Source organism: Mastigoproctus giganteus, chromosome 5 (genome assembly GCF_048544385.1).
Source record: "Mastigoproctus giganteus isolate SK-2022 chromosome 5, ASM4854438v1, whole genome shotgun sequence".
Taxonomy (NCBI): domain Eukaryota; kingdom Metazoa; phylum Arthropoda; class Arachnida; order Uropygi; family Thelyphonidae; genus Mastigoproctus; species Mastigoproctus giganteus.
Genome location: NC_143579.1, coordinates 161,501,256 through 161,528,705, shown reverse-complemented (window position 1 = coordinate 161,528,705; position 27,450 = coordinate 161,501,256). Strand labels below are relative to the sequence as shown.

The window sequence follows — 27,450 nt, the reverse complement described above, 5'->3', positions numbered from 1 at the left end:
AATATTAAGTTGAGGGTATGTGCAGTGAAGTCAAAACAATTAATTTTATATATTATTTTCTAAATTAATTAGTAATATCTCAGCAGATTCCTCCCGAATCCAGCATATACACTGCAGAGCTGTATGCTATAGAGCTAGCCTTGGATCACATTCGAACTTGTCAATTCCAAAGGTCAATAATATATTCTGATTCTTTGAGTGTATTACAGGCTTTATTATCTACGAGATATAATTCTCATCCAGTTCTTTGTCGGGTTCAGCAGAAAAGACATTCTCTTCATGAATGCAAGTTTGATATCCGCTTCTGCTGGATTCCTAGCCACATTGGGATAAAGGGAAATGATTTGGCTGACGCTGCAGCCAAATCAGCAACACCCACTCATAATCGCTGCCTGTCAGTCCCCTATACAGACTACAGGCAAGTAATACGCAAAAAGATATATTCCCAATGGCAAGAACTATGGCAGAGACAGAGAACAAATAAATTATATCAAATAAAGCCTGTAATAGAAACATGGCAGTCTAGTCTGCGCAGGACTCGGAGCGAGGAAGTTGTTCTTGCTCGACTCCGCATAGGACACAGTCATCTGACACATTCCTTTCTGCTGAGGGCGGATGACCCTCCTATGTGCGAGTCTTGCGACACCATTTTATCAATAAAGCATATTTTAATAGATTGCGTTAATTTTACCGATATTCGCAATATATATTTTACCGCTTTTACTCATCCGACTGAGCCTTATACACTCAGTCAGATTTTATCAGACAACGACCACGTGTCAGCAGTTTTTAAGTTTTTACAAGCTATTAATATATACACACATATATAAATTGGATCATTTATTTTTAAACTTATACTGCTTTTACACATTGATATATATATACAAATAATTTGACGAGGTAACCTTTTTAAAGGTTACCAGAATTCATTTTTAGTGTTATTTTAATCGTTTCCTGGCGCAGTATAGCCTTAGTTGTTTTTGCGCCAATAAACACCAAATCAAATCCAAATCTAAATTAATTAGTAGCTAATTGGCAACAAAATAATTAATTAATATTTAATTAATGGGTAGTTACTAATTCATTTCTTAAAGCTTTTACTACCACTGCGAAAATGCCAACAGATTTATTACTGCCATTACCTGGGGGCAGCGTTTCATAGCATCAACAGGCCGGCCCTCACTTTGATGCGTACAGTTCTTAAGTATAAATTAAAAAATGCTGAGATTCCTCATATCATTGTTTTACAACTGAATCTGTCAGCTTAGTTTAAGCTGGAATATGCAAACACACACCGTATATGCCGAACTGCTTGGGAAGGGAGGTGGGGGCATCTTTAACTTCCCTTCCTCGCTGCCATCAATCAGCTTATTGCATAAACTTGCGATGATCCAAAATTTCTTACCAAATTACTCCAATTCTGTACCTGAAATTCACCAAATCACTGAGAAATTCAGTTTTCTAGACAGTTATTTATCATTATCTGGGCTGAATTTAAACTCTTCCAAGCAGTAATGATGCATTTTCCCAAAGACTAACAACTGCAAAATGTTACCCAACTCCGAGTTCACTTTTGACTCCAAACTAAAATTTACTCCCTTACGGAGCAGCTGATGACCAAGGGTTCTCGCATTTTCTTTAAAATGCGAGAACCCTTGTTAGCAAAGACCCATAAAAGATCCATCCCATCCCATCTTCTTTTATGTTCATGATATTAAAAATATATAATGATTACCACCTGCTTAAAGTGTTTTATGTGCTGAATTTGGCCATCCACAGCATCCGCCGCAATTAAACGAATTTATATTCATTTAATTGCGGCATTTAATTCAAAGTTGGATTCTAATCCACTCAAATACTTCCACTTTCTCATCTCATTCCTTGTATTCTCACTGTACAATTTTTTTTCAGACGAATGCATAGGTTAAACTTTTTTTGCAGAAGATCGTTCCTGTCAGAGTTTTAGTTGCCGAAACTGATCGACTATGAACTCCATCTCCATCTGTCAATTTTCATGCTCCGGTAGCTTGAAGCACCACATCTCTTACCTCTCATTGACCATAGACTACCACAGATTTCACTGGATTAATATCGCCACCAAATTTCAGGGATCGCAAAGCGGAAGTTGTTCTTGCTCGGCTCCGCATAGGACACAGTCATCTGACACACTCCTTTTTGCTGAGGGCTGATGACCCTCCTATGTGCGAGCAATGCGACACAATTTTATCCGCTAAGCATATTTTACCCGACTGTACCCGTTTTAAACATGCTCGTTTTACCGCTTATACTCATCTGACTGAACCAAACTAAACTTAGTCAGATTTTAAATGCCAATGTGTCATCACTTCTTAAATTTTTAAAGGCGATTAATATATACACACTCATATAAATTTTTTTACCTTTATGCTGATTTTTATCTAGTGCTATATCTGTATATACACTGTGTTGCTACTTTATTAGGCCCCTCGACGTGGGCACCTGTACGTGGTGAGGGGACCTCCCAGTGACGCTGCTGGACTTCCAGACTAGCATCACTGGGATCCAACGCCCACAGCCTAGGTTCCGGGCTTACATCAATGGAATCCGGCGTGTTTGCCGTGCGCTGCGACCCGTGGAAATTCGGAAAGGGGGATCCTGGTGGTTGAGGGGCCCAGCTTCAATACACCACTTTGGCCCCTGCTTCGACAAGACGGGTGGTCCTGGAAGGCCCGGCCAGGATCAATCGGCTAGTAGGTTCGCCTGCGAGGGTCAACCGTGTCAAAGCCATGCCCCTACCCTCATGGTCCGAGGGACAGGATTCAGGCTGGCGGCGGTGCGGGTATGGTGTCTGGGTAGCCCTGGCGTCCCACTCCCGAGCGCATTTATTGCATGCCGGGTAGTGGGCGTCCCTTTGGGCTCCGTGGTGGGTGGGGAGCCCGGGCACTGAACCACTTAAAAAAACTCATGAATCCTGATAAACTAACTTCTTCAGGGGCCCCAACCCGGTCCCTATCTGCAAACATAGATGAAGATCCAGATAGTACTATTAGTACAAAGAGGCAGCGAACAGAAGTAACATCAGGGCCTGTACCCAGGTTCCAAATTATGCACTCAACCGGTGAAAAACCGATTGGTAAAATGTCGCCCTTTTTCATTCAAAAAGGGTTAGATGGGATAGCAGGTTCCCCCAAATCAGTTAAGAGGCTCCGTTCTGGAGACCTCTTAATTGAAACCAAAACCGACAGGCAATCAGAACATCTACTCCGAACAACATCAATCGGAGGAATCCCTATAACAGTGACACCACACAGAACACTCAATTCATCTAGAGGTGTCATTTCGGAGTGGGACCTTCTCGACGTATACGAGGAGGAAATCTGCTCCGAATTAAAACCACAGGGAGTCATTGCCGTCAAGAGAATCACAGCGCGAAGGGATGGAAAAATTGTTAAAACCAGGAGCGTTATCCTGACTTTTAACACTCCTAAACCTCCTGAGGAGATTAAAGCTGGATATATCAACTGTTCAGTGCGTCCATACATACCAAATCCTTTAAGGTGTTTTAAATGCCAAAAGTATGGACATTCCCAAATGGCCTGCCGTGGAGTCCTTGCATGCGCTCGATGCGGTGCAAAGGACCACGAAACAACAGCATGTTCAGCCGCAAAACCCACCTGTATTAACTGTGAGGGCGAACACCCGGCCTACTCACGAGCATGCCAGAGGTGGAAAGAAGAAAAAGAGATTCAACGGCTGAAGGCAGAGCTTAACATATCATACCAGGAGGCAAGGAAATCGGTCAAACCCCTGAATATCAACAGACCTACCTACGCCCAGAAGGTAGCAGGGAGATGTTCCGTTGGAACTCAGACGGACATGACCATTCCTCCAAAGGAGTCTTTCACTCCCATCGCGCGGTATCTATTAAGTTCTCAAAAACCTGCACAAAAGGACCAATCAGCTGCCACTCCTATATCGGTACCTCCTAATGCTCCACAAGTTCCAAAGTTAACTATTAAAGAAAAGAATAAAAAAGGGGAAGTACCCCCTAGTACCCAAGAAAAGATGGATGTCGAGCAGAAGGAGGTACCCGAAGAGTCCGTCTTGGAACTCTTTGCGGAGGAGGAAATGGACACGGGACAGCGTCCATTCTTCCCCAAAAAAGATAAATCCAAGACTGATAAAAGTAAGCCCTCAGCACCTCGGAAGCCGCCTGACGGACCCACCAAGCCAAAATAATGGCTAAATTCCTACAATGGAATTGTCGTGGATTCCGGCGAAATATAGATGACATCAAGGCACTCCTGCAAAAGCACGAGCCAGTTTGCTTTTGCTTGCAGGAGACATATCTAAAGGCAAGTGACGATCCCACGATGCATAACACCACAATTTTTCGTAAGGATAGAATTGCGGATGGCTCTGTACATGGGGGAGTGGCTATCCTTGTGGGTAACCAGACCCCAGTGCAGTCCTTACTAATTACAACTAGCATAGAGGCTGTTGCAATTCGCCTTACGGTGGGATTTTTATTAACTGTGTGCTCTGTCTATTTGCCACCTGGGACTGACATCTCCCAAGCAGACCTTGATGATCTTCTAACGCAGCTGCCTCCCCCTTTCTTACTTCTTGGGGATTTTAACGGACATAACACCCTGTGGGGTAGTGCTAACGTCAACGGAAGGGGACGAGTCATTGAGCGTATGCTCAATGACAATGACCTTTCCCTTCTAAATACTGGAAATAACACCTTCTTCCACATGCCTACCCGTACTTTTTCTGCCATTGATCTATCTATCTGCTCCCCTTCTCTACTCCCTTCACTCACCTGGGAAGTGGAGGAGAATCCATACGGAAGCGATCACTTCCCTGTGATAACCTTGTTACACAGTGGGAGACCATGTCTTCCTTTTAGGTTACCACGGTGGAAGATTGATCAGGCTGACTGGACTGCCTTCCAACAACAGGCAAATTTTGATCTTAGCACAGTCAGTCAGGAGCCGATCAATGACGCAGTAAAGTTCATCACAGAAATCATCGTCCAAGCAGCTGCTAATGCTGTCCCAAAAACATCAGCCCGGTTTCCACCATTTCCCAAACCTTGGTGGAATTCACAATGCACAGCAGCAAAAAAGGCTCAAAACAAAGCGTGGGGGATATTTCGCCGATATCCTACCACGAACAACCTTATAGCCTTCAAACGTGCACGAGCTAAAGCACGCTACATCCGTCGTCAGAGTCAAAAGGAATCTTGGATCCGTTTTACATCATCTATTAACCAGTCTACCAACTCTAAGGTAGTCTGGGATAAAATCCGGAAAATGAAGGGAAAATATACCTCCCACCCTTCTGCAATCCTAGATTATAATGGATGCGCTATTGCAGATCCAACTGCAATAGCCAATGCTCTTGGGGAAACATTCTCTAAGATCTCTGCAACATCTTCGTATTCCCCAGAGTTCCTGGTCCTGAAATATAAAATAGAAAAACAGGCACTTAACTTTAAAACTAAGGGCATTTATCCCTACAACGGGGATTTCACTATTGTGGAATTGAAAAGAGCCCTCGCTCTTTCCAAAGCAAGTGCCGTTGGACCAGATGGCATCCATTATGAAATGATTAAACATCTTTCACCAAAATCTATGGATTGTCTGCTCCTTCTGTATAACAGAATCTTTACTGAAGGGCAGTTTCCGGACTCCTGGCGAAAGGCAATCGTTCTTGCCTTTCCTAAGCCAGGAAAGGATCCAAAAGTCACCACCAATTATCGTCCTATTGCTCTGACTAGCTGTTTGTGCAAAATCCTGGAGAGAATGGTCAATTCCCGTTTACTATGGTATTTAGAATCAAATGACCTTCTCTCCAACATCCAGTGCGGCTTCCGAAGGAACCGGTCCACTTTGGACCATCTTATTAGAATGGAAGCATCTATCCGGGATGCATTCCTAAAACGGGAACACTTGGTGTCGGTGTTCTTTGACATGGAAAAAGCGTATGACACAACTTGGAGATTTGGCATTTTAAAAGACTTACATAGCCTTGGCCTAAGAGGGCATCTGCCTTTTTTTATTCAAAACTTTTTAGCCAATCGATCGTTCCAAGTTCGTGTGGGATCCTCACTCTCTCGCTCCTTTAGCCAAGAGGAGGGAGTACCACAAGGATCAGTATTAAGTGTCACGCTTTTTGCCATAAAAATAAATTCCATCACAGAACAACTTCCTCCGACTGTAAACAGTGCCCTCTATGTTGATGACTTTAGCATTTTTTGCCAGTCGTGCAACATGAGGGTTATTGAAAGACAACTGCAGAAAGCCATTGATAGTCTGAATTCCTGGGCACTTGCTAATGGCTTCAGGTTCTCGCCGGAGAAGACCGTTTGCGTACACTTTTGTCGCAAGCGTAATCTTCATCCTGAACCTGAACTAAGGCTCGGACAAAATGCCATTCCAGTAGCAGCGAACATAAAATTCTTGGGACTCATATTCGATAAAAAACTGACGTTTTTAGATCATGTTCGTCAGCTCCGCACAAAGTGCACAAGAGGCCTTAATATGCTTCGCTCGCTCTCCTCTACATCTTGGGGAGCAGACAGATGTATCCTTCTTCGGCTCTACCGTGCACTTGTGCGATCCAAACTAGATTATGGGTCCCATGTATATTCCTCAGCCAGAGACAGTGTCCTGCGATGGCTGGACCCCGTCCATCATCAGGCCCTACGTATTGCTACTGGAGCATATCGCACATCTCCTGTCCAGAGCTTATACGTCGAAGCAAACGAACCACCGTTATCACTTCGACGTAAGCAGTTGTCTGTAAAGTATGCTTTAAAATTGAAATCCCTGCCAGACCATCCTACGTGGCCCTTCGTTTTTGAGCCACGATGGGAAAATTTATACAATACCCGTAAGACTGCCAATCGTCCTTTTGGTATTCGTTTCCAAGAGCTACTCAAAGAACTTAATATCAAGGTAGACAAGGTTGCCCAAACATCAAAGCAACCCTTTCCACCCTGGCATGCTCGTGTCCCGGCATGCGACTTGTCGCTTAGAAACTGGGGAAAGTTGGACACGCCATCATGTGTCTACCTGCAGCTTCATTCAGCTCACCGAACTGAATATTCCGACTTCGCGCCAGTCTACACAGACGGTTCGAAGTCGGAATCATATGTGGGATCTGCTGCTGTCTTCACAGACAGCACTATATCAGAGCAGATTCCCTCTGATTGCAGCATATTTACTGCAGAGCTGCACGCTGTAGAGTTAGCCTTGGATCATATTAGTGAATGCCAATACCAACGGTTCATTTTATATTCCGACTCTCTTAGCATGTTACAGGCTTTAATATCTGTGAGGTATAATCCTCATCCAGTTCTGTCTAGCATTCAGCAGAAGATTCACGTTCTCCATGAACGCGAATATGACATCCGCTTCTGCTGGATTCCCAGCCACATTGGGATTAGGGGAAATGATTTGGCTGACGCCGCAGCCAAATCAGCAATTCCCAATAATAACCGTTGCCTGTTAGTCCCCTATACAGACTACAGGCAAACAGTACATCAAAAGGTACATTCCCAATGGCAGGATTCGTGGAATAGACAGACTGCGAATAAATTACATCGTATAAAGCCTGTTATTGAACCGTGGCAGTCTTGTCTGCGCAGGAATCGTAAGGAGGAAGTTGTTCTTGCCCGGACCCGCATAGGACATAGTCATTTGACACATTCTTTTCTGCTGAGGGCTGATGACCCTCCTATGTGTGCGTCTTGTGGCACAATTATATCAATTAGACACCTTTTAATCGAATGTCCAGATTTTAGCAATATCCGTTCTAGCATTTTTAATCATCTGACTGAGCCGTATACACTCAGTCAGATTTTATCCGACAACGACAACGTGTCTGCTGTTTTTAGCTATTTCAAATTAATAAAAGTTTTTAATTGTATATAAAAATTTACGTTATTGTTACGTATTTATTGGTTTACTTTTTATATCTTTGTTATTATACATATGGACATGGTGGCCTAACTACTTAGGTCACTGAATCTTTTACCTTTTATATATGACCGGTATTTGGCGCATTATAGCCTCAGTTGCTGATGCGCCAATAAAACACAAACAAACAAACAAACAAATACTTTATTAGGTACACCCCTGCTGTGCAAACAAATGGTTTGTCCAACAACTTTGCAAGTCACATGACCACAGTTGTGGATATAAATGCAGCAGAACAACCTTTCTAGTATCAGTTAAGCATACAAACCGTAGCAAGAATGGATGGGGAAAATAAGTGATCTGACAGACTTCGAACTTGCCATGGTAGTAGGTGCAAGACGTGCTGGACAAAGCATCTCTGAAACGGCACTTCTCCCGAACTTTAGACGCACCACAGTTTCAAGGGTGTATTGAGAATGGTGCAGCGAACAGAAAACATCCTCTGAACGGCACTCCTGTGGAAGAAAATCGCTTCTTGATGAGAGAGGTCAGAGTAGGATGGCTAGAATGTGCAAGGAAACAGACGGACCTCAATGTCGCACATCACTTCAGAATACAACCTTGGTGCGCAGAACAAAATATCGCAAAGGACCACTAGTCGCACTTTGTCGCGAATGGGCTACAACAGCCGACAGTCACATCGCGTACCTTTTGTTATCAATGAAGAACAAGAGAGCACGCCTCGTGTGGGCACCAGCACTGGACTATCGAGGATTGGAAAACAGTTGTTTGGTCTGACGAGTCGAAGTTCCTGGTGCATCATGTTGATGGAAGGCTCAAAATTTGGCGAAAACAACATGAATCCATGGACCCGTCAGGTCTGACGACTATTGTGCAAGGTGGTGGGGGCAGTGTTATGGTGTGGGGAATGTTTTCTTGGCACACGTTGGGTCCATTGATACCCATAGATTCACGTTTGAATGCCACATCGTACCTAAACATCGTTGCTGACAAAATGCATCCGTTCATGTTGACAGTTTATCCTCAGTCAGATGGTTACTTCCAGCAGGATAATGCGCCGGTGCACAAAGCCAGAATCACTATGGAATGGTTCCAGGAACATGACAATGACTTTTCTTTGCTGCAGTGGCCCGCTCAGTCCGCGGATCTCCATGCTATTGAACATCTTTGGGATGAGCTGGAAAGGGCTGTTCGCTGCAGGCCTACACCTCCGTCGAATCTCAAGGAACTGCGTGACACACTCATGTCTGCATGGTACACCATTCCTGCACGTTTTCAGCATCTTTTCCAATCCATACCTAGACAAATTCAGGCTGTTTTGAAGGCAAAAGAAGGCTCAACAGGCTACTAGGTAGGTGTACCTAATAAAGTGGAAGCACAGTGTATGTACATATATATAAAATTTGAAAAAGGTAACCTGTTTAAAGGTTACCAAACTTCTGTTTTATTAATTTTAGAATTTTCATGGAGCATTATAACCTTCTTGTTTTTGCGTCACAAAAAATCAAAATCAATTAATTAATCAATCAATCAAGTCACCAAATTTCTGAGGTGGTGAGTATTATTACATGTTTGTACAGCAGCCCACTTGTAGTCAAGGCTAATTTATATTTTCATCAAGAACAGAAATATTTCGTACACAAACACCATTACAAACGCATAAAGATATAACTTCATTAATACAATTAGCAAACAAATTTTAACAATTTTTAACGCATGGTTATGTAAACAATCTTAAATTCTGTAATGTGTGAAAGTTTTATTTTACTTTCAGGACGAATTGTTCCCGAGAATGACTTAGAATCAATGATATCAGAAGCACCAGGCCCCATTAACTTCACGATGTTCCTTACCATCTTCGGAGAAAGGATATCAGGTAAAGTGTCATCTTAAATTTCACTCTGTTACCTATATTTTTTTTAATACAAAAATGTGTCTAAAGTATGTCTTTTCTATTCCAAGAACATTTTTTCAGATTTAAGTAATAAAATTTAAAAAATCTAAATGTTTGGGAGTTGCACAATCGCTTATATCTTAGGTTCCATACACTCTATCTTTAAACCAGGTAGAGACCCAAAAAAACCCACTTACTATAGACCCATTGCCTTGACCAGTTGCCTGTGCAAAATTATTGAAAAAATGGTAAACCGCCTACTGATATGGTACCTAGAAAATTTTAATCTCATACATACTGCACAATTTGGTATCCGACAAAATAGATCAACACTAGACATTCTAGTACGACTTGAGAACTCCATCCGAAATGCATTCCTTAGATCGGAACATCATGTCATGGTATGCTTTGATATCAGTAAGGCTTACGATTCCACATGGAAGTATGGAATACTCCGCGAACTATAACAACTTGGACTTCGGGGTCATCTGCCAATTTTCATACAAAACTTCTTGTACAAACGCACTTTTCAGTTTAGATTCAAAACTTCGTTATCCCAAGTATTCTTGCAAGAAGAAGGATCCCCCAAGGCTCTGTACTCAGTGCTACACTTTTTTATAATTGCAATTAACACCATTGCCGAACAACTTCAAAACACTATTGATACAGCACTATAGATGACCTTGGCATTTCATGCCATGCGAAAAATATGAATACTATTGAGAGACAATTACAAGTGGTAATAAATAAGATCAGTTCATGGACACAAATTAATGGCTTTCAACTTTGTCTCCAAAAAACGTTGTGCATCCATTTTTGCCACCAAATTAAACTTCACCCACATCCGGAACTACAACTGAATGATCAACCAATAGCAGTTCATCCCAGCATACGGTTCTTAGGCATCACATTGGACCATAAACTAACCTTTTTAGAGCATATTAAAAAACTAAGAAAATCCTGTCAACAAAAGCTAAATATCATCCGGGTTCTCCCAGCAACTAAGTGGGGAGCTGATCGAGTTATTATGTTGCGATTATACAGATCCTTAATAAGATCAAAGCTTGATTACGGAGCACCAGTGTATAGCTCTGCAAGACCTAGTGTCCTTTGCTGGCTTGATCCTATCCATGATAGTGCAATACGCATTGTCATAGGAGCATATCGCACGTCTCCAATACATAATCTATATGCTGAAGCCCACGAACCCCCCCCCCTCTCTCTCTCTATTAGAAGACAACTTATATTACGCTATGCATATAAAATTAGATCTATGCCTCAACACCCAAACTGGAAGATACTTTTCACCCACCAGCACAGCATGTTATACCGAAACCGCCTTTCTGCTAACAGACCATTAGGTATGCGAATAAAATACCTTTCAGAAGAATTTAATCTGTCTTTAAATAATGTTGCAAATACCCTTCCAATTTCCTGTGCTCCTTGGGACATTACTTCACCTTCATGCGATTTATCCCTCCATCAATGGAATAAATCTACATAACATAAAGAAAATTTCTCACAAATACATATATAGTTATAGTTATTACCCAGTTTATTAACAAAAACAAATTATAATAAAATATAATAAGATAAAACCAGTAGCTTTCGGGACGCGTCCCAATATAGCCACAGCATGTACCGTTGGCAATTATCATGGAAAAATCAATATAACAGTAAGCTCCGAAGTATTAAGCCAAATCTTGAGCGATGGCTTTCAAGCTTCAGTTCAATTCGACAACAGGAGGTAATATTGGCACGCCTACGAATAGGTCACACAAATATCACTCATAGTTATCTATTAAGAGGGGAGATCTCCCCCCCCCGAGTGCCATCATTGCAGCACAGTGCTTTCAATAAAACATATCCTTATTGATTGCCCAAAATATGCAAGAGAACGCCAAAATCTCTTCACTCCAACCACAACAGAAGACCCTCTTTCACTTACTTCACTTTTAGGCAATAAAATAAATGCCTCAATCATTTTTACCTTTCTCAAAATGATTAATGTATACCACCTCCTTTAATTAGATAAAAAACTAACTTACTGGTACTATGTTTTACCATGTTTTACCATATTATCTCTATCTGACAAGAAATAGCATAAATTCTCACCATATGTATGGCGCACTATGGCCATAGTTGGTGATGCACCTAAAAAATCTCTAAACAAACCAACCAACGAACCAACCATACTCTCTATAAAAAACAAGTCTCCAAAAATATTCTCAGAATTATGTGATGAGTGAACAGGCTTTTTTTTTTTTGTTTGTAGGTAAGGCCCATTTCATACGAGCGAAATGGACCTTTTACGATTATTATTTATTGTTTTTTTTTATTGCAGGTTAATAAAACAGTATATCAGTAGTTTTGGTCATTTCGAATGTGATATTAATCTGCGGGTACTGTAGCAGTAGTCCTTTCAAGCCACTAGACAAAGAAAAATGTAAACAGAATTTGGTGACTCGGGATCATTCTCTAGTGTTCCCCACTCGTGCCACTGCTCACGAGGGGAAAGGACTATTGATTAAACTTCAGCCACTGATTCGGCTCCATTAGGAATTTTGCTCTAGCTTTGGAAAACATTTTAAGTGAAGAAAATAATATAAGAGAAGTTTTTCGCTACCCAAAATTAATAGGCTTATATAATCAGATTTTAAACACAAAAATCATCGCAAGTCAATAAATCCATTTGAACTCCATCTCTTTATAGAGTCAGGTATGACTTAGATCTAAAATTTGAAAGAAACCAGACTAGGAAAACAAAACTAAGACAGGTGCATTATGGCCACAGAAGCCGATGCGCCAACGACTAATAAATAATAACCTAATAACCATTAGGAATTTGTTGTTTGCATATTCTGCTGAAATCTGTTCATGTGGGCATTTTTGCCCTGCCGTTGCCGTGTGAAAAATTCCCAATTCAGTCAAATATAAATATAGCTGCTGTCTACCTCCACTGACTTGTGTGTTAACTTTTGTCGTTGTTATTGGATTTTAGGAGCATCGTCAACTAATGCCACGTTGCTCCGTGTATATTGTCTGTAAATTCTGTTTGCTGGGCGGGCGAAAAACCTGAGTTTCCGGGATAAAAAACATGCTACCTTCTCCTGAGAACGCTTGTGGTACGAGGATTACAGTTTGCCTGCAATTACTCTAACTGTACTGCCCTTGTCTCCCAGTGGCGGAAGACCGGATGGTAAAACTAAACGCAGGACCAACAAAGTTTGCTTTTGCGCCAAAAAAATCAAAAACCACAACCTAGAACCAAAAAAGAGCGCAAAAGAGATGAATAGTTATCCACCATTAGCGTCTCAAAAATTTCCCAAACAAACTAGCAACCTGAAAACACGAGAACTACTGAAAAGCCAAGTGAGAGCAAACAAACGGAATCTCCTAATCTGCAAACATAAAACCGCAAGAATACATTTCTATAGGAAAAGAAATCGCTACACTGACCCAGATCTAAAATTAAAATAACACATAAATTCAGTAGTGTTAATTTTCTTAGGCGTTCTCATAGACAGGAAGTTAATATTTTTGGACCACATTAAGCAAATCGGCATGCCTAAGTAAGTTAAACATCATGAAAGTGCTTTAAAATCTTATATACCACAGTTCTTTAAAATAAAACATTCCTTAAAGGGCTCCCTTTGAAATTCTTGAAACACACTACAGCTTCAGATAAAAAAAACATTTAATATGCTGCTAAGTAAAGTCCATTCCGCACCATCCAGCACGTGAGACTGTTATCGTTGAGTTGTGAAAATATCTATCACGTATCAACGATCCATCAACCCTCCAACATACGTCTGAAGGAACTGATTTCAAACAGTGGCCTTAATTTGGATAATATTACTTGGGAGATAGTTCAACCAGTATATATTTATACTTTAAAGACTGTCCTTGACTTTTAGCACGGTGGGAGAATGGTGGTTATAATCACCGTTTCCCCAACACCACAAAAAAAGGCCTGGGTTTGAATCCCGTCAATAATGCTAGAAATAATGCTTGACATTCTCTAAGGCGAGAATGTCAAGCCCCCCTCTTTTCGAAAACTCCGGTTTCTGCCCAACAAAATAAGAAAATTGATTTGAGAATTATGCAAATTCTATATTCAGCAATTACAATTTATAATATTAGGTATTATAATTTAAGAATAATATTGAGGCATATTATTATTTAGGTATTTATGTATTCCGAACGATTTTTTTGAATACCCAAATAATTTATTTTAAAATATTCTTAAATTTCTTCTTTTTTCTCGATTTAACGGATAATAAGTGAATAATTTTGATGTTTGGAAATGCTTACACGATATTCCTATGTTTTCAGGTACAGATCCAGAGGACGTCATTAAAAAGGCATTTAAGACATTCGACGGTGAAGGATCTGGAAAAATCGACGAGATTATGTAAGTAGGCTGTGCTGCACACAGATATTTAGAATTGATAAGGCCCCGAGCGCCAAGCGAGTGATTATAGCGATTTCTGAGTGATTTCCATGCGTTTTTCGTAAAGAGCGGCAGATACTTATAGTATTATTTTTCATTTTTTACAGAGTCATATAATTTTGCTCTTCTAAAGTAAAGAAGCTAGCGTACCTAATAGAAAGGAAAGACACCTTTCTTCTTGTACATAGGACTAACTTACTAACGACTAACAAATAATTTCATGATATTTAAGTGGTTCAATGGAATTGTCGCGGATTTCGTGCTAATTTAGATGACCTCTATGATCTCCTAAGTGAATATAAGCCTGTCGCAGCATGCATACAAGAAACAAACCTGACGAATGCAGTATCTCTAACAATTAAACACTTCACCATATATAGAAAAGATAGAAACTGCTCTAATGCAGCACACAGAGGAGTAGCACTGTTAGTAAACTCTTCAATTCCCTCCAGACCTGTTCCCTTGCAAACACCGTTGGAGGCAATTGCAGCCCGTATCACCATTGGCATAACGATAACATTAGTCTCATTGTATCTGTCACCAAACCACGCTTACACCCTTGCTGATTTAGATGACCTAGTAGGACAAATACCCGCTCCTTTCTGTATTCTGGGTGACTGGAATTGCCATAACCCCCTATGGGGTTCTCAACAACTTGACTGCAGTGGAAAAATAATTGAGAAATTCTTGGATAAACACAATCTAACTATTTTAAACACCGGTGATCACACATATGTTCATGTACCATCTGGCTCAAGCTCTGCCATTGATCTAACAGTATGTTCTCCAACAATATTTCCTCTCATAGACTGGACAGTTAATGACAACCCTCTTGGTAGTGATCACTTTCCGATCATCTGTAATTTCTGTACAAGTTCTCCTCCGCTCAACAGAATTAGAATAATTTGGAAATTTGACAAGGCCAACTGGGCTAAATATCAAGAAATAGCTAATTTAGATTCCACTATCACTGCAACTGACAAGATTGATTCTGCAGTAAGCTATATCACACAACGAATAATGACAGCAGCTGAATCCGCTATCCCGAAATCATCATTTAAAATCCGACTCCATCATTGGATGGAGGAATGAAACATGGTGGAATGAATGGTGGAATGAAGCATGTAGCATTGCTAAAAGAGAAATAAATAAATCCTGGAATCAGTTTAGAAAAGAAGCATGGGCACGCTATGTGCCACAATAAACAGATTCACAGTACTGCTACAGTCTGGAAAAAAATCAAACGTATCAATGGCAAATACTCACTCGCTATTTCTCCGATTCTATTTCTGATAGGAAAGGAAATTTCTGAACCTGAGGAACTTGCTAATGCATTCGGCTCGTCTTTTGAATCACTCTCAGCTGTTTTCGCCTATGAACCAGCCTTTCAGATGCTAAAATGCAGTACAGAAAAGTATAAACTGAATTTTAATACCACTCTCCAACATTCATACAATCTGCCGTTGACCATGACTGAATTGCTTAATGCGCTCACAAAAGTGAAAAACAGTGCCCAAGGTCCTAATGGAATTTATTACGCAATGATTTCCCATTTAAGTGAAAGATTACTAAGTGCTCTCTTACTACTCTATAATAGAATTTTCTTAGAGGAATATTACCCCACCATTCTTATGTGCTAGCCTTCCCGAAACCAGGAAAAGACCACACAGATCCAACAAATTATCGACCTATCTCCTTAACAAGTTGCTTGAGAAAAACAATGGAAAAAATACTTAACACACGACTAACGTGGTATTTGGAGACTCAAAACATTCTGAGTCCAAGCCAGTATGGTTTTCGGAGAAGTAGATCGACGCTTGATCTCATTATCAAAGCGGAAGCAAATATTCGGAACGCCTTTCTAAGAAATGAACACTTTGTTATGATATGCGTAGACATCGAGAAAGCATTTGATACAACTTGGCGTTATGGGATTCTACAGGACTTACGTAACTCTTGTCTTCGGGGTCATCTCCCGAAATTTATTCAGAACTTCCTGTCTAACAGATCCTTCCAAGTCCTCTTCCACTCGTCACTTTCTGGAACATATGTTCAAGAAGAGGGAGTTCCCCAGAGCTCAGTGCTGAGTGCAACACTTTTTGCTATCAGGATCAATTCTATAACCAATTGTATACCTAACACAGTTGATGCATACCTGTATGCTGATGACCTTGCCATCTCATGTCATTCTCAAAATATGCGACTTATTGAGAGACAACTACAAGTCACCATTAATAGAATAGTCTCTTGGGCAAAAAACAATGGCTACAGAATTTATAAATCGAAAACAACTGCAGTACACTTCTGTCGTTAACGTTCATTGCATCCTGATCCAAACCTTCAGTTAGACTCCCATTGTATTACATTTCAACCAAGTACTCGTTTTCTGGGTATAATACTTGATAAAAAAATTAAACTTCCTTGAACATATAAAATATATTCGTACCAGCTGTCTTAAGAAACTAAATATTCTCAGAGTAATCTCCTCTATGTCATGGGGTGCAGATCGGTACATGTTGCTACATTTATACCGCTCATTAATTAGATCCCGCTTAGACTATGCATCTCCTGCATACGCCTCAGCCAGGCCAAGTGTACTGAAATGGCTTGATCCCATTCATCATAGTGCACTTCGAATAGCACTGGGTGCCTTTCGGACATCCCCCATTTTAAGTCTATATACGGAAGCTAATGAACCGCCGCTAGACCTTCGGCGACAAATTCTTCTCCTAAATTATACCGCTAAAATCAGCAGCTTTCCACATCACTCGATATGTCAATATCTCTTCAGACCAAAATGGGAAAACCTCTATCGAACTAAATCACGTCTCAACAAACCATCTGGCATTAGGCTTCAAGCTCTAAACACTAACTGGGGACTCAACATGAATAACATAATGCAGGATACTAGCATGCAAATCCAGCCATAGCAAATCCCCACAATACATATTGAAAAATAATACCAGAAATGGGGAAAGAATAATCTTCCAGATATTAACATTAGACAATTACATCTGGCCCACTCCATTCAATTTAGGAGTTACGTGCAGCTATATACAGATGGATCGAAGACTGCTAGTAAAGTTGGTACAGCTGTAGTCCTGCCGGATGCTATCATCGCCAAACAGCTCCCCTCAGAATGTAGTAATTATACTGCTGAGTTGTATGGTATTTTACTAGCCCTGGAGAAAATAAAAGAAGCCTCATATACTCAATTCATAATATATACCGATTCGTTAAGTGCCGTGAATTGTATGCAATGTAAACGCTCCAACAGTCATCTTCTGATACAGCAAATGTGGACTCAGTTAATGGCAATTCATGCACGTGGTCACCACATAATGTTTTGTTGGATTCCTGGACACTCTGGAATCCCAGGAAATGAACAGGCAGATTTAGCTGCTAAAAATGCTTCAAATCCTATCTCTTCTAATTTCAGGACACCTTATGTTGACTATAAATGTATTATACAACAGTGGAAACGTATATGGGAAAAAGAAACAAATAATAAACTTTTTGAAATAAAGAAAGAACCCAAACAGTGACGATCCAGTATGAGAGGAAATAGTAAATAAGAAACTGTACTAGCGCGACTGCGCATTGGTCACACATACCTCACTCACAGTTATTTATTAAGAAAGGAAGATGCCCCACAATGCAGTAACTGTTCATGTCCACTCACTGTAAAGCATATCGTTATCGAATGCCAATTATATCTAAGAGAACGAAAAACTGCTTTCTCCTTACTTATCAAAAATTGCAATCAATTAACACTACGTAATGTTCTAGAAGATCGTCAGGATATGGATGATGTTTTTGTTTTCCTAAAGTCGATTGATAAATATCACCTTGTTTGAATTTTTATCAGAATCAGCACCAAAAACAAAGATATACTAGTCAGAAATCAGTGCATTATAGCCGCAGTTGCTGATGCACCAACAAACCTAACAACAACAACAATAACAACAACAGCCAAAAGCCTTACATTTGTGATTTACAGTTTAAGTTATACTAATCGCATACTTATACAGAGACATGTTTGTATATTATTTAAACAGTGAATATTAAAAATATATAAACATCAACAAATACAATTTAAAAATTCTATAATTACAAAATGTTTTTTAAAAGAAAATCTATCAGTACAATACTATAAAAGAGTATAAAGCATAAATGAAAAAAATATAGCTGCATAATTATAAAATAATACAATAAACTATGACAGAAAAAACATTAAAAAAGCATAAAAATTTCTTTATGATTTTTAAGATAAATTAAATTCTGATTAGTTAATAGTATATTAAAATATATTGTTTATTATAAATTATAAAACAAGTTAACAAATTTAGCTTGTTTTTATTAAGAAATGCAGACTCCTGTTAAAACAATCAAACTTGAGATGATTTGATCTAAATCCTATATAATTTAATACCGGATTTAGAACAAATACTACTAAGGGAATTAAATATATTTTATTCCCTTAGTAGCCTAATAGACAATTAAAATTAATATAGAATAAAAGTATTGGAGCATCAGTATTACCTTGGATTGAAGAATATAATAATTTACAATCACGCAAGCAACAATCCAAGACCACAGACCAAGCATAATACGCTTTTGACAATACCAGCGGCATCTCCTCCTCCAGTGATTGCTACCACATTTCGTATTACAAACTCAAATGCTATGAAAAATATTCAGGACACAACCATGGACACGGATGGCACACCTATACAGGAAGATCTTGTTACTAATAGCATCTATTCATTTTTAATATGCTTGTTCGTTTATAGCCGTTAAACAAAAAACGGAGAAAAATTCTCTTCACCCATCCCAACTCGTCATGGCCATAACTTCCTTTGTAAAAAAGGGAAATAATATGACAGTTTATTTCCATAAAGTACTGACTTTATCACGGATCTGGGAAATGAACTCAGGCAGCGTAGTTCTCTCCCCTTTGAAACAGGACCTGCCCAGACGCCATTCAGAATAAAAAGGTGACGAGCCAAACGTCTTCTAATAGTTTTCAGGTTTTAAAATATTCAGCTTTTTTTTTTTGTTTAACTTTTTATGGTAATGAAAAATAACTATTCTATTACAATTAATTGGAGGGAGAATTTAAAACACTGAAGATATGCCCTCGTGTGTAGCACAGTTGATAGGATCGCTGTCCTCCCCCACACCAAGTGGAAAATCGTTCCTTTAATGACAGGAGAAATTTTTATGGGCCTTTTCACAACGTTGTTGAGTTAGTCCGTCTCAGGCGAGGGTAGCATGGTGTTTTCTTTAGGAAACTCCGGTTTTTCATCCAGCAAGCTGAAAATCGACTTCAGAACAGACGCAATTTACAGACAATATACAATATGGCCTTAGTCGCTGATGCTCCTAAAATCCTACTACAACAACAATAATACAAGATATGAAATTTGTGAGATTGTAGTGAATTGCTAATGAATCGGCAGTGAAATAAAACTTAAAAACTGGTAAGTATTGTTTTGTTTTAAATTGTCAATTAACATGGGAGAAAATATTTTGTGAATATGGCTAGCATTAATGTAGAAATACTGAATATTTAATTATGTAACGGGAGTCATTTTTTCATATAAATATTCAGTATTAATATTGACTCAAAATAATTTCAGTATATAGTAATTGGATGCTTTCTTAATATTAATATTGTGGAATAATTATGATATTATATCATGTTATGATATATTATGATATGATATTATCGTATAATTTGTGTATTCTGACATGATTTTTCAACCCAAGTATTGTTTCAGACTAAGAAAAGCCCTTACGCGATGGGGTGAAAAATTCAAGGATAACGAAGTAAGTTCCCCCCTCTCTCTCTTTCTCGTTTATTTTAATAATGCTATATAATAATAACGATTTATAATAATAGCACTTCTTTTTCAATATTCAGTGCTTTATTTCTTGCCATGTTTATCATGGAACACACAAAACTTATATAAAACATTCTTTCTGAATGACGGGTGTTCGATTTTAAAAGTTGCAGTTCTTACTCCTAAATTTATATTATTGCAAAACGTTCTAGAGTCAGGTACAATCTTCTGTAATATTGAAATAATACTCACACTTTCTAGAATATTCAAGAATCATCTATAGCGTTCCACCAACTAAGAAATCTTCTACATCTTTCTGGAATATTCTAGAAATTTCTTAAACATTTCTTAAATATTATTTCATTTTTTTAATACAAAACAGAAAATGTTTTAATAAAAATTGGTAAACGAGTCGGTCCTATTTTAACAAAAACTTTGGAAATTAATAAAAATGAAACGTGATTCCAAACTTTTAGACGGAGTGTAATTTGTTCGGGCTTTGAATACGTTGAATGCACTCAAATATCCTGGACGTTTATTCCGACATCCATTTACTCCCTAGCTAAAGGGAAATTTCCAAACATCTGTTCTTCTACCATCCTTTTCCTTTTTTTAATTTAAATTTATGTTATTTGAAAAAAAAAAAAAGTAAAGGTGCTATCAATGCAATTTACTCAACCCTTTTGAATCTCACTTTTGAATAATAAAACACTCAAGCATTTTTACCTTTCACAAAATAATTAAAGTATATTACATCCTTTAGTTAGATAAAAACTAACTTTCTGGTACTATTTTTGTTTGCAATTATCTCTATCTGACAAGAAATAGCATACATACTTACCATACGTATGGTTCAGGCCATAGTTGCCAAAGCGCCTAATAATTCCCCAAACAAACAACTTTTTGAATCCTTAAACACTTCAATTAGAACATCACGCAGACTTTGAGTTTTCAAAATAATCGTACCGATGCGTTTAGTGACAACTAACATGCTACTTTTAAAGTTATTGAACTCTTTCATCTCACAATTTCGTACTGAATTGCATGCAAACATTATCCATGCGTATTTTCCCATCTCATTTATATCGCATGGCACGAACAAGTGATGACGTTACTGAGAGTTCTAGATTTCTGAAAAGGTAAGATGTATAACTATTAAAGTGACATTCAGTTTATATGTGTCATGGAAAAACTTACAGATTTGCCCGTAGTCGCTTGCAATGCAGAAATCGGATTCATTGGATTCTGATGGCAGGAAAATATAACCAAATGTCGCACTGCGCGTCAGTGTCATTCAGTATTTTACCCCCGCCTGATTGGGCTCAAATCAACTTTGGGCTTCTATTTCTTCAGCACGTTACTGATTTACTTTTTCTTATTCAAGTAGATACACTTTCCCCAAATGACATAACTAGCATTCCACTTGGAAATTGCTAGCTTATTTCACGGTGCTCATCGTTCGGTGTACAGTTTTCAGTATGCAAAGGATAACTGACAATGATATTTATAGTCCAAAATATGTCTATATTACATAGTTACACGTAATTTCCTGCAAGCAAAGGAGTGTCTTTAAATTTTGGTTGATAGTGCATTTAAGGCCTGGAAAAGCTTGGTTAAATTAAATAATAGTACATTAATTTTTTTGCACAATTTCGAGAATATGTCCATAAATTAAAGAAGTAAAGTTGTAGACTCTATATATGAAAATTCATTTAATCAAATGGAGGTTAACTGTTGCAAAAAATTATCGTCTGAACTAAAAAACTGGTATAAAGAGCTTATAATTTAAGATGGGGTTGAACAGATACCTGAATGAATCGTGACTTTTTAAGGATGATATTGAGTAATCTTTTCTTCCAGCATCGATTTGCGTTTATGATTAAAATATGAATAAGTGAAATAATAAGTTATGCAAATTTAAATTAAATATATATTTTTTTCCTGTAGGTGGATGAAGTATTCAAAGAAGCACCTGTTGATAGAGAGGGAATGATAGACATTGATTCATATGTGAAATTAATTTCCGGTTCTGGCTTAGATGAAGAAGAGGGAGCCTGATTTATTCTATGGTTTTAAACACTTCCTTGTACTCAAACACCAATTTCTAAAATCAATCGTCATCTTTGTCAAATAATTTGTATAAGAAATTTTCAAAGTTTATGTGATAATGAATGCAGTGTTAAACACCAATATGCGCCAGTTCTTAAATATTGACATATATACTTATATAAGAATAATATATAAATATATCATTCTTATATCAGAAAAAGAAGATTCCGTCAAATTGAAATTGAAATCTGTATGCTGAATAATACCACTTTAGAAGGTCTCGTTTCACTAATAAAAACTACTGAAAACGATAATTATCAGCAGTTATTAACCAACGTTTTGTTTGTATGTTGAAATTAATAATTGTACAAAGTTCGTTTTAATAAATGCAAGAGATGGTAAAATAATCTCATACTCGGTGAACAAATAAAGACAGGGTTCTGCAGGTTCTCTGGAAAAGTATATAAACATTATAATGGAAACAAAACATATTTAACAAAACTAAAAAAATTAATAGCCATAGAGAATCATAAGTTAAACGTCAAAAAGATATCCTTTCAGCATCGACGATCGAAATCGGTCGTTTTTTGGCATACTTCTGCAAATTTTAAAGCAAAACACGTGATCGTTTTTAGCGAATTCTTAAATTCGCTAAAAATTATATATATTCCAGAAGATAAAATACACCAGATCATGGCCCCGGGTGCCAAGCGTTATAGTGATCAAGCAATTTCCTGAGTGATTATTAGAGCGTTTTCTCAAAGATATAGTTCTGTTTCAGTTATAAAAGTTTTCTTACTTTCCTATTATTAGGCAACTTAGTCTTACAAATCGTAAGCTAGTTTAAGAAAGGAAAAACACCTTTCTTTTTTTCTTTAAATTAACGTACTAACTTTTATACCGCTTGGTCACTCTAGCGGCACTGCTCCTGCCTCCCCGTGGCGGGGCCGGTAACCTGGGAGGAGAAATTCACTCTCCCAGGGCTGAAAGGAGCAAAGATGGATAAAAATATATATCCACCTATAGAGCCATTGAGCTCAAGACGAGACAATATAAATGACAATGATAATGACTTCTCTCAACCCAAGAGGCTGAGAACAACCCCTCAAGAGGAGATACCATCATTCCTCATTCTACACTCTCTCTCAGAGCAGCCTCTGAGTAAGTTATCGCCATTCCTTATCCAAAAATGTATTGAGTCTGTTGCAGGTTCACCGAAAATGGTGAGGCGACTTCAGTCCGGGGATATTCTTGTAGAGACCAGTAAAGCGCAACACTCTGCAAAGTTATTAAAGCAGACTACCTTTGGTGGACAACCAATAAAAGTCACTCCCCATGCCACCCTAAACTCCTCGAAGGGTGTAATTGCAGAATGGGACTTAGTAAATGTATCAGAAGAGGAAATAGTCCAAGAGCTTCAAGAACAAAAAGTAATCCAAGCAAGGAGAATCCTGACTCGGAAAGATGGTATTCTTGTTCCTACAAGGAGTATAATACTCACTTTTAGTTCTCCTATCCTACCAACATCTGTCAAAGCTGGCTATCTTCATTGCCGTGTGCGCCCTTACATCCCGAATCCAATCAGGTGCTATAAGTGCCAAAAATATGGACACTCCCAAACTGCATGTAGAGGTGAGGCAATATGTCCAAATTGTGGATCAAAGGAACATAATCAATCCGAATGCACTGCTACTCCTCATTGCCCAAACTGTAAAGGTAATCACCCAGCTTTTTCCAAAATATGCGAACTATGGAAACAAGGGAAAAAAATCCAAAAATATAAAGTTGAGAATAAAGTCACATACTCAGAGGCAAGAAGACAAATACTCATAACAGAACCAAAGCGTACATATGCCACTGCTGCTAAACAATGTCAGTCAGTAGGTATTCAAACAGATGTTACAGTTCCTCCAAATATATCCATCGCCGATTGGGCACGTTCCTTGCTCTCTGCTTCCAAACAGTGTCCTTCACAGCAAAAAGCTGAACAAGCCAGTAACACCCCAATTACCATTCCAACCGACGTGCCTCAAACAGCCAAACCAAAAGTGGCAGAAACTAAAGTTCTGAACCCACCAGTAGCTACGGGCATGGATGTTGACCAACGCAATGAATCAGATGATGGTATATTAGAACTGCATGCGACTGATGAGATGGATGTCACACGTCCCTACTTTCCAAAAAAAGAGAAAGGGAAATTGGATCGATCTAAGCAAGTTTCAACTAAAAAGCAGTCAGAAACAAAAATAAACAATAAAACCACTTAATGGAAAGATTCCTCCAATGGAATTGTAGAGGCTTTCGCAATACAAAAGACGATTTATATGATCTCATCGACCGGTATGATCTAGCAGGCATAGCCCTACAGGAAACCTACTTAAATGCAAGAGTGTGTCCCACCATTAAAAATTACACCATCTTCAGACGAGATAGGAGAATAGACTCGCCAGCCTGTGGAGGAGTGGCAATTCTTGTTAGAAACAACGTTCCATCGAAACATATTGCTCTTCAGACCCCTTTTGAAGCAGTGGCAGTGCGTATTGAAATTGGCATCACTCTTACAATAGCGTCAATATATATCCCTCCTAATTTCTTATTCACTTCAGACGACCTAGAAAATCTAATAGACCAGCTACCATCTCCGTTCTGCTTGCTCGGAGATTTCAATGCACATCATTCGCTGTGGGGATCTCCAACAATTGACAAGAGAGGTAAGCTAATAGAATCCTTTCTTGATGCTTATCAACTCACCATTTTAAATACTGGCGAGCCAACCTACATTCATTTTTCGACTGGATCCATGAGTTCAATAGACCTCTCGATCTGTTCTCCCTCCTTATATACTATTATGGAGTGGTCTGTTCTTAACAATCCAATGAACAGTGATCACCTGCCAATCCTCTGCAAACTCCAAACACGAGCAAACTCCCCTTCCCCACGTCGCTCCATTTGGATATTCCGTAGGGCACACTGGAGTGAATATGCCTCTCATGTTCAATTAGATGATAAAATTATACAATCTCAGACCATAGAAAATGTCACGGAACACATTACTACTCAAATATTACTAGCCGCCACCATTGCAATACCAAAATCTTTACCAGGGAAACGGAAACACAGTAACTACTGGTGGAACCAAGATTGTACGCATGCGAAACGGGAAAAAAAACAGATCTTGGAATTTATTTCGTAAATTCCCCACAACTAGTAACCTAATTAACTTCAAAAGACTAAGAGCCAAGTTCCGCAAAATAAGAAGAAATGCAAAGAAAGAAGCCTGGATCAGCTTCTCCTCAAGTATAAATAAGGACACAGATAGTAGAATCATTTGGAGGAAAATTCAAACGCTCAATGGCAAATATGTCCAGTCCCCAGCTACAATACTAAATTGGGAAGGGAAGGAGTTGTCATCACCAGCAGATATAGCAAATGCCTTAGCTGAATCATTTGCCAGCATATCAGCAATATCCACCTTTAACCCAACCTTTCAAAGAATTAAAGAATCTGCAGAAAAGCGTAAGATTAATTTTTCTACGGCAGTTTCACATCCATACAACCATCCATTCACATTCGCAGAATTAGTAGGGGCACTCAATAAAACACCAAATAGTGCTGCTGGTCCAGATGGGGTCTATTATATAATGTTAAAGCAACTTGACAACAGAGCAAAAACAACATTGTTAAAATATTACAACCGTATTTTCTTAGAAAATACCTACCCACTCTCCTGGCGTCACTCAATTGTTCTAGCCTTCCCGAAGCCAGGAAAGGATCGTACCTTTCCGCATAACTACAGGCCAATATCACTGACTAGTTGTCTAGGAAAAGTCCTTGAAAAAATGGTTCACAGGCGGCTAACGTGGTTCCTGGAAGCAAACAACTTACTAAACAGCAGCCAGTATGGATTTCGAAAGAACCGGTCCACGCTAGATGTGATGATAAAAGCTGAGGCAAACATCCGAAATGCCTTTATAAGGAGAGAACATCTAGTCATGATCAATCTCGATATTGAGAAAGCCTTCGATACCACCTGGCGATATGGTGTACTAAAAGATCTCCATTCTTTCGGCTTGAGAGGTCAGTTACCTCAATTCATACAAAATTTTCTATGCAACAGAACGTTTCAGGTAAGGTATATGAACAATTTATCCAAATCATTTGAACAAGAGGAGGGTGTACCGCAGGGTTCTATTCTAAGTCCAACATTATTTGCAGTAAGAATTACAAACATGACACGGGAAGTACCAAATACAGTAGAATCCTATATGTTTGCCGATGACCTCATTATCTCCTGTCAATCCCAAACTATGAACATCATTGAAAGACAACTTCAAATTTCCATAGCTAAAATAGAATCATGGGCACTGCGGAATGGTTATTCTTTAGCCGAAAAAAAATCCACTGCAATTCACTTTTGTAAAAAACGAAAACTCCACCCGGATCCAGAAATATTTTTAAAAAACAGCCTGATACCTGTCACTAACAATTTTCGTCTGTTGGGGCTACATTTAGATAATAAACTTAATTTTGCTTCCCATATATCTTACCTTCGAACCACGTGTCTTAAAAAACTGAACATCCTAAGAGCCGTTTCCGCCATGTCCTGGGGTGCTGACAGAAGCTCTCTTCTCCATCTCTATAGAGCTTTAATAAGATCACGCTTAGATTATGGATCACCTGTCTATGACTCCGCTAGGAACAGTTCCCTATTACGACTGAACACCATACAGCATAGTGCCCTTAGGATAGCTGTGGGAGCCTTTAGAACATCTCCGATCCACAGCCTGTATATTGAGGCAAATGAACCTCCACTGCACCTAAGGAGAAAATCCTTATTATGTAACTATGCACTAAAGATTAAGAGTATTCCATCACATCCTAGCTGGCAGCACTTGTTCGACCCTAAATACACCATGCTATATCAAAATAAACCTAATGAGAATCGCCCAGCAGGGCTTCGACTGCAAGAGCTCATGATCAGTTGGAACATTAATTTTCATAATGTCTTCCAAGACCTTGGTACTCCCGAACCTCCCTGGACTGAATTCGTACCTCTCTGTGACAATTTCTTTTTAAGATGGGGGAAGACATCCCTGGCTAATACAAATTTTCAACAGCTCCATAAATCGCATTCCTTGGAAAACTCAGCAAAAGTACATATCTATACTGATGGCTCCAAAACGGATACAGCCGTAGGTGCTGCAGCAGTCTCCTCCAACTTCTCAGTAGCTGTTTCTCTTCCCACTGAATGCAGTATTTATACTGCAGAATTATTCGCAA

At 38.9% G+C, this 27,450-nt stretch overlaps 1 protein-coding gene across 1 annotated transcript in view; it reads left to right on the top strand.

The window, feature by feature from the left end:
- The window catches only part of LOC150085799 (myosin regulatory light polypeptide 9-like), a 111,315-nt gene extending 88,814 nt beyond the window's left edge, over positions 1 to 22,501 (top strand). The window contains exons 4-7 of the mRNA XM_090373491.1: positions 9,703 to 9,804; positions 14,158 to 14,236; positions 20,059 to 20,107; positions 22,069 to 22,501. Of these exons, the coding sequence (XP_090229617.1) occupies positions 9,703 to 9,804; positions 14,158 to 14,236; positions 20,059 to 20,107; positions 22,069 to 22,179 (341 nt within the window). The 3' untranslated portion in view covers positions 22,180 to 22,501. The remainder of the gene's footprint in view (positions 1 to 9,702; positions 9,805 to 14,157; positions 14,237 to 20,058; positions 20,108 to 22,068) is intronic.
- The last annotated feature ends 4,949 nt before the right edge of the window (positions 22,502 to 27,450 follow it).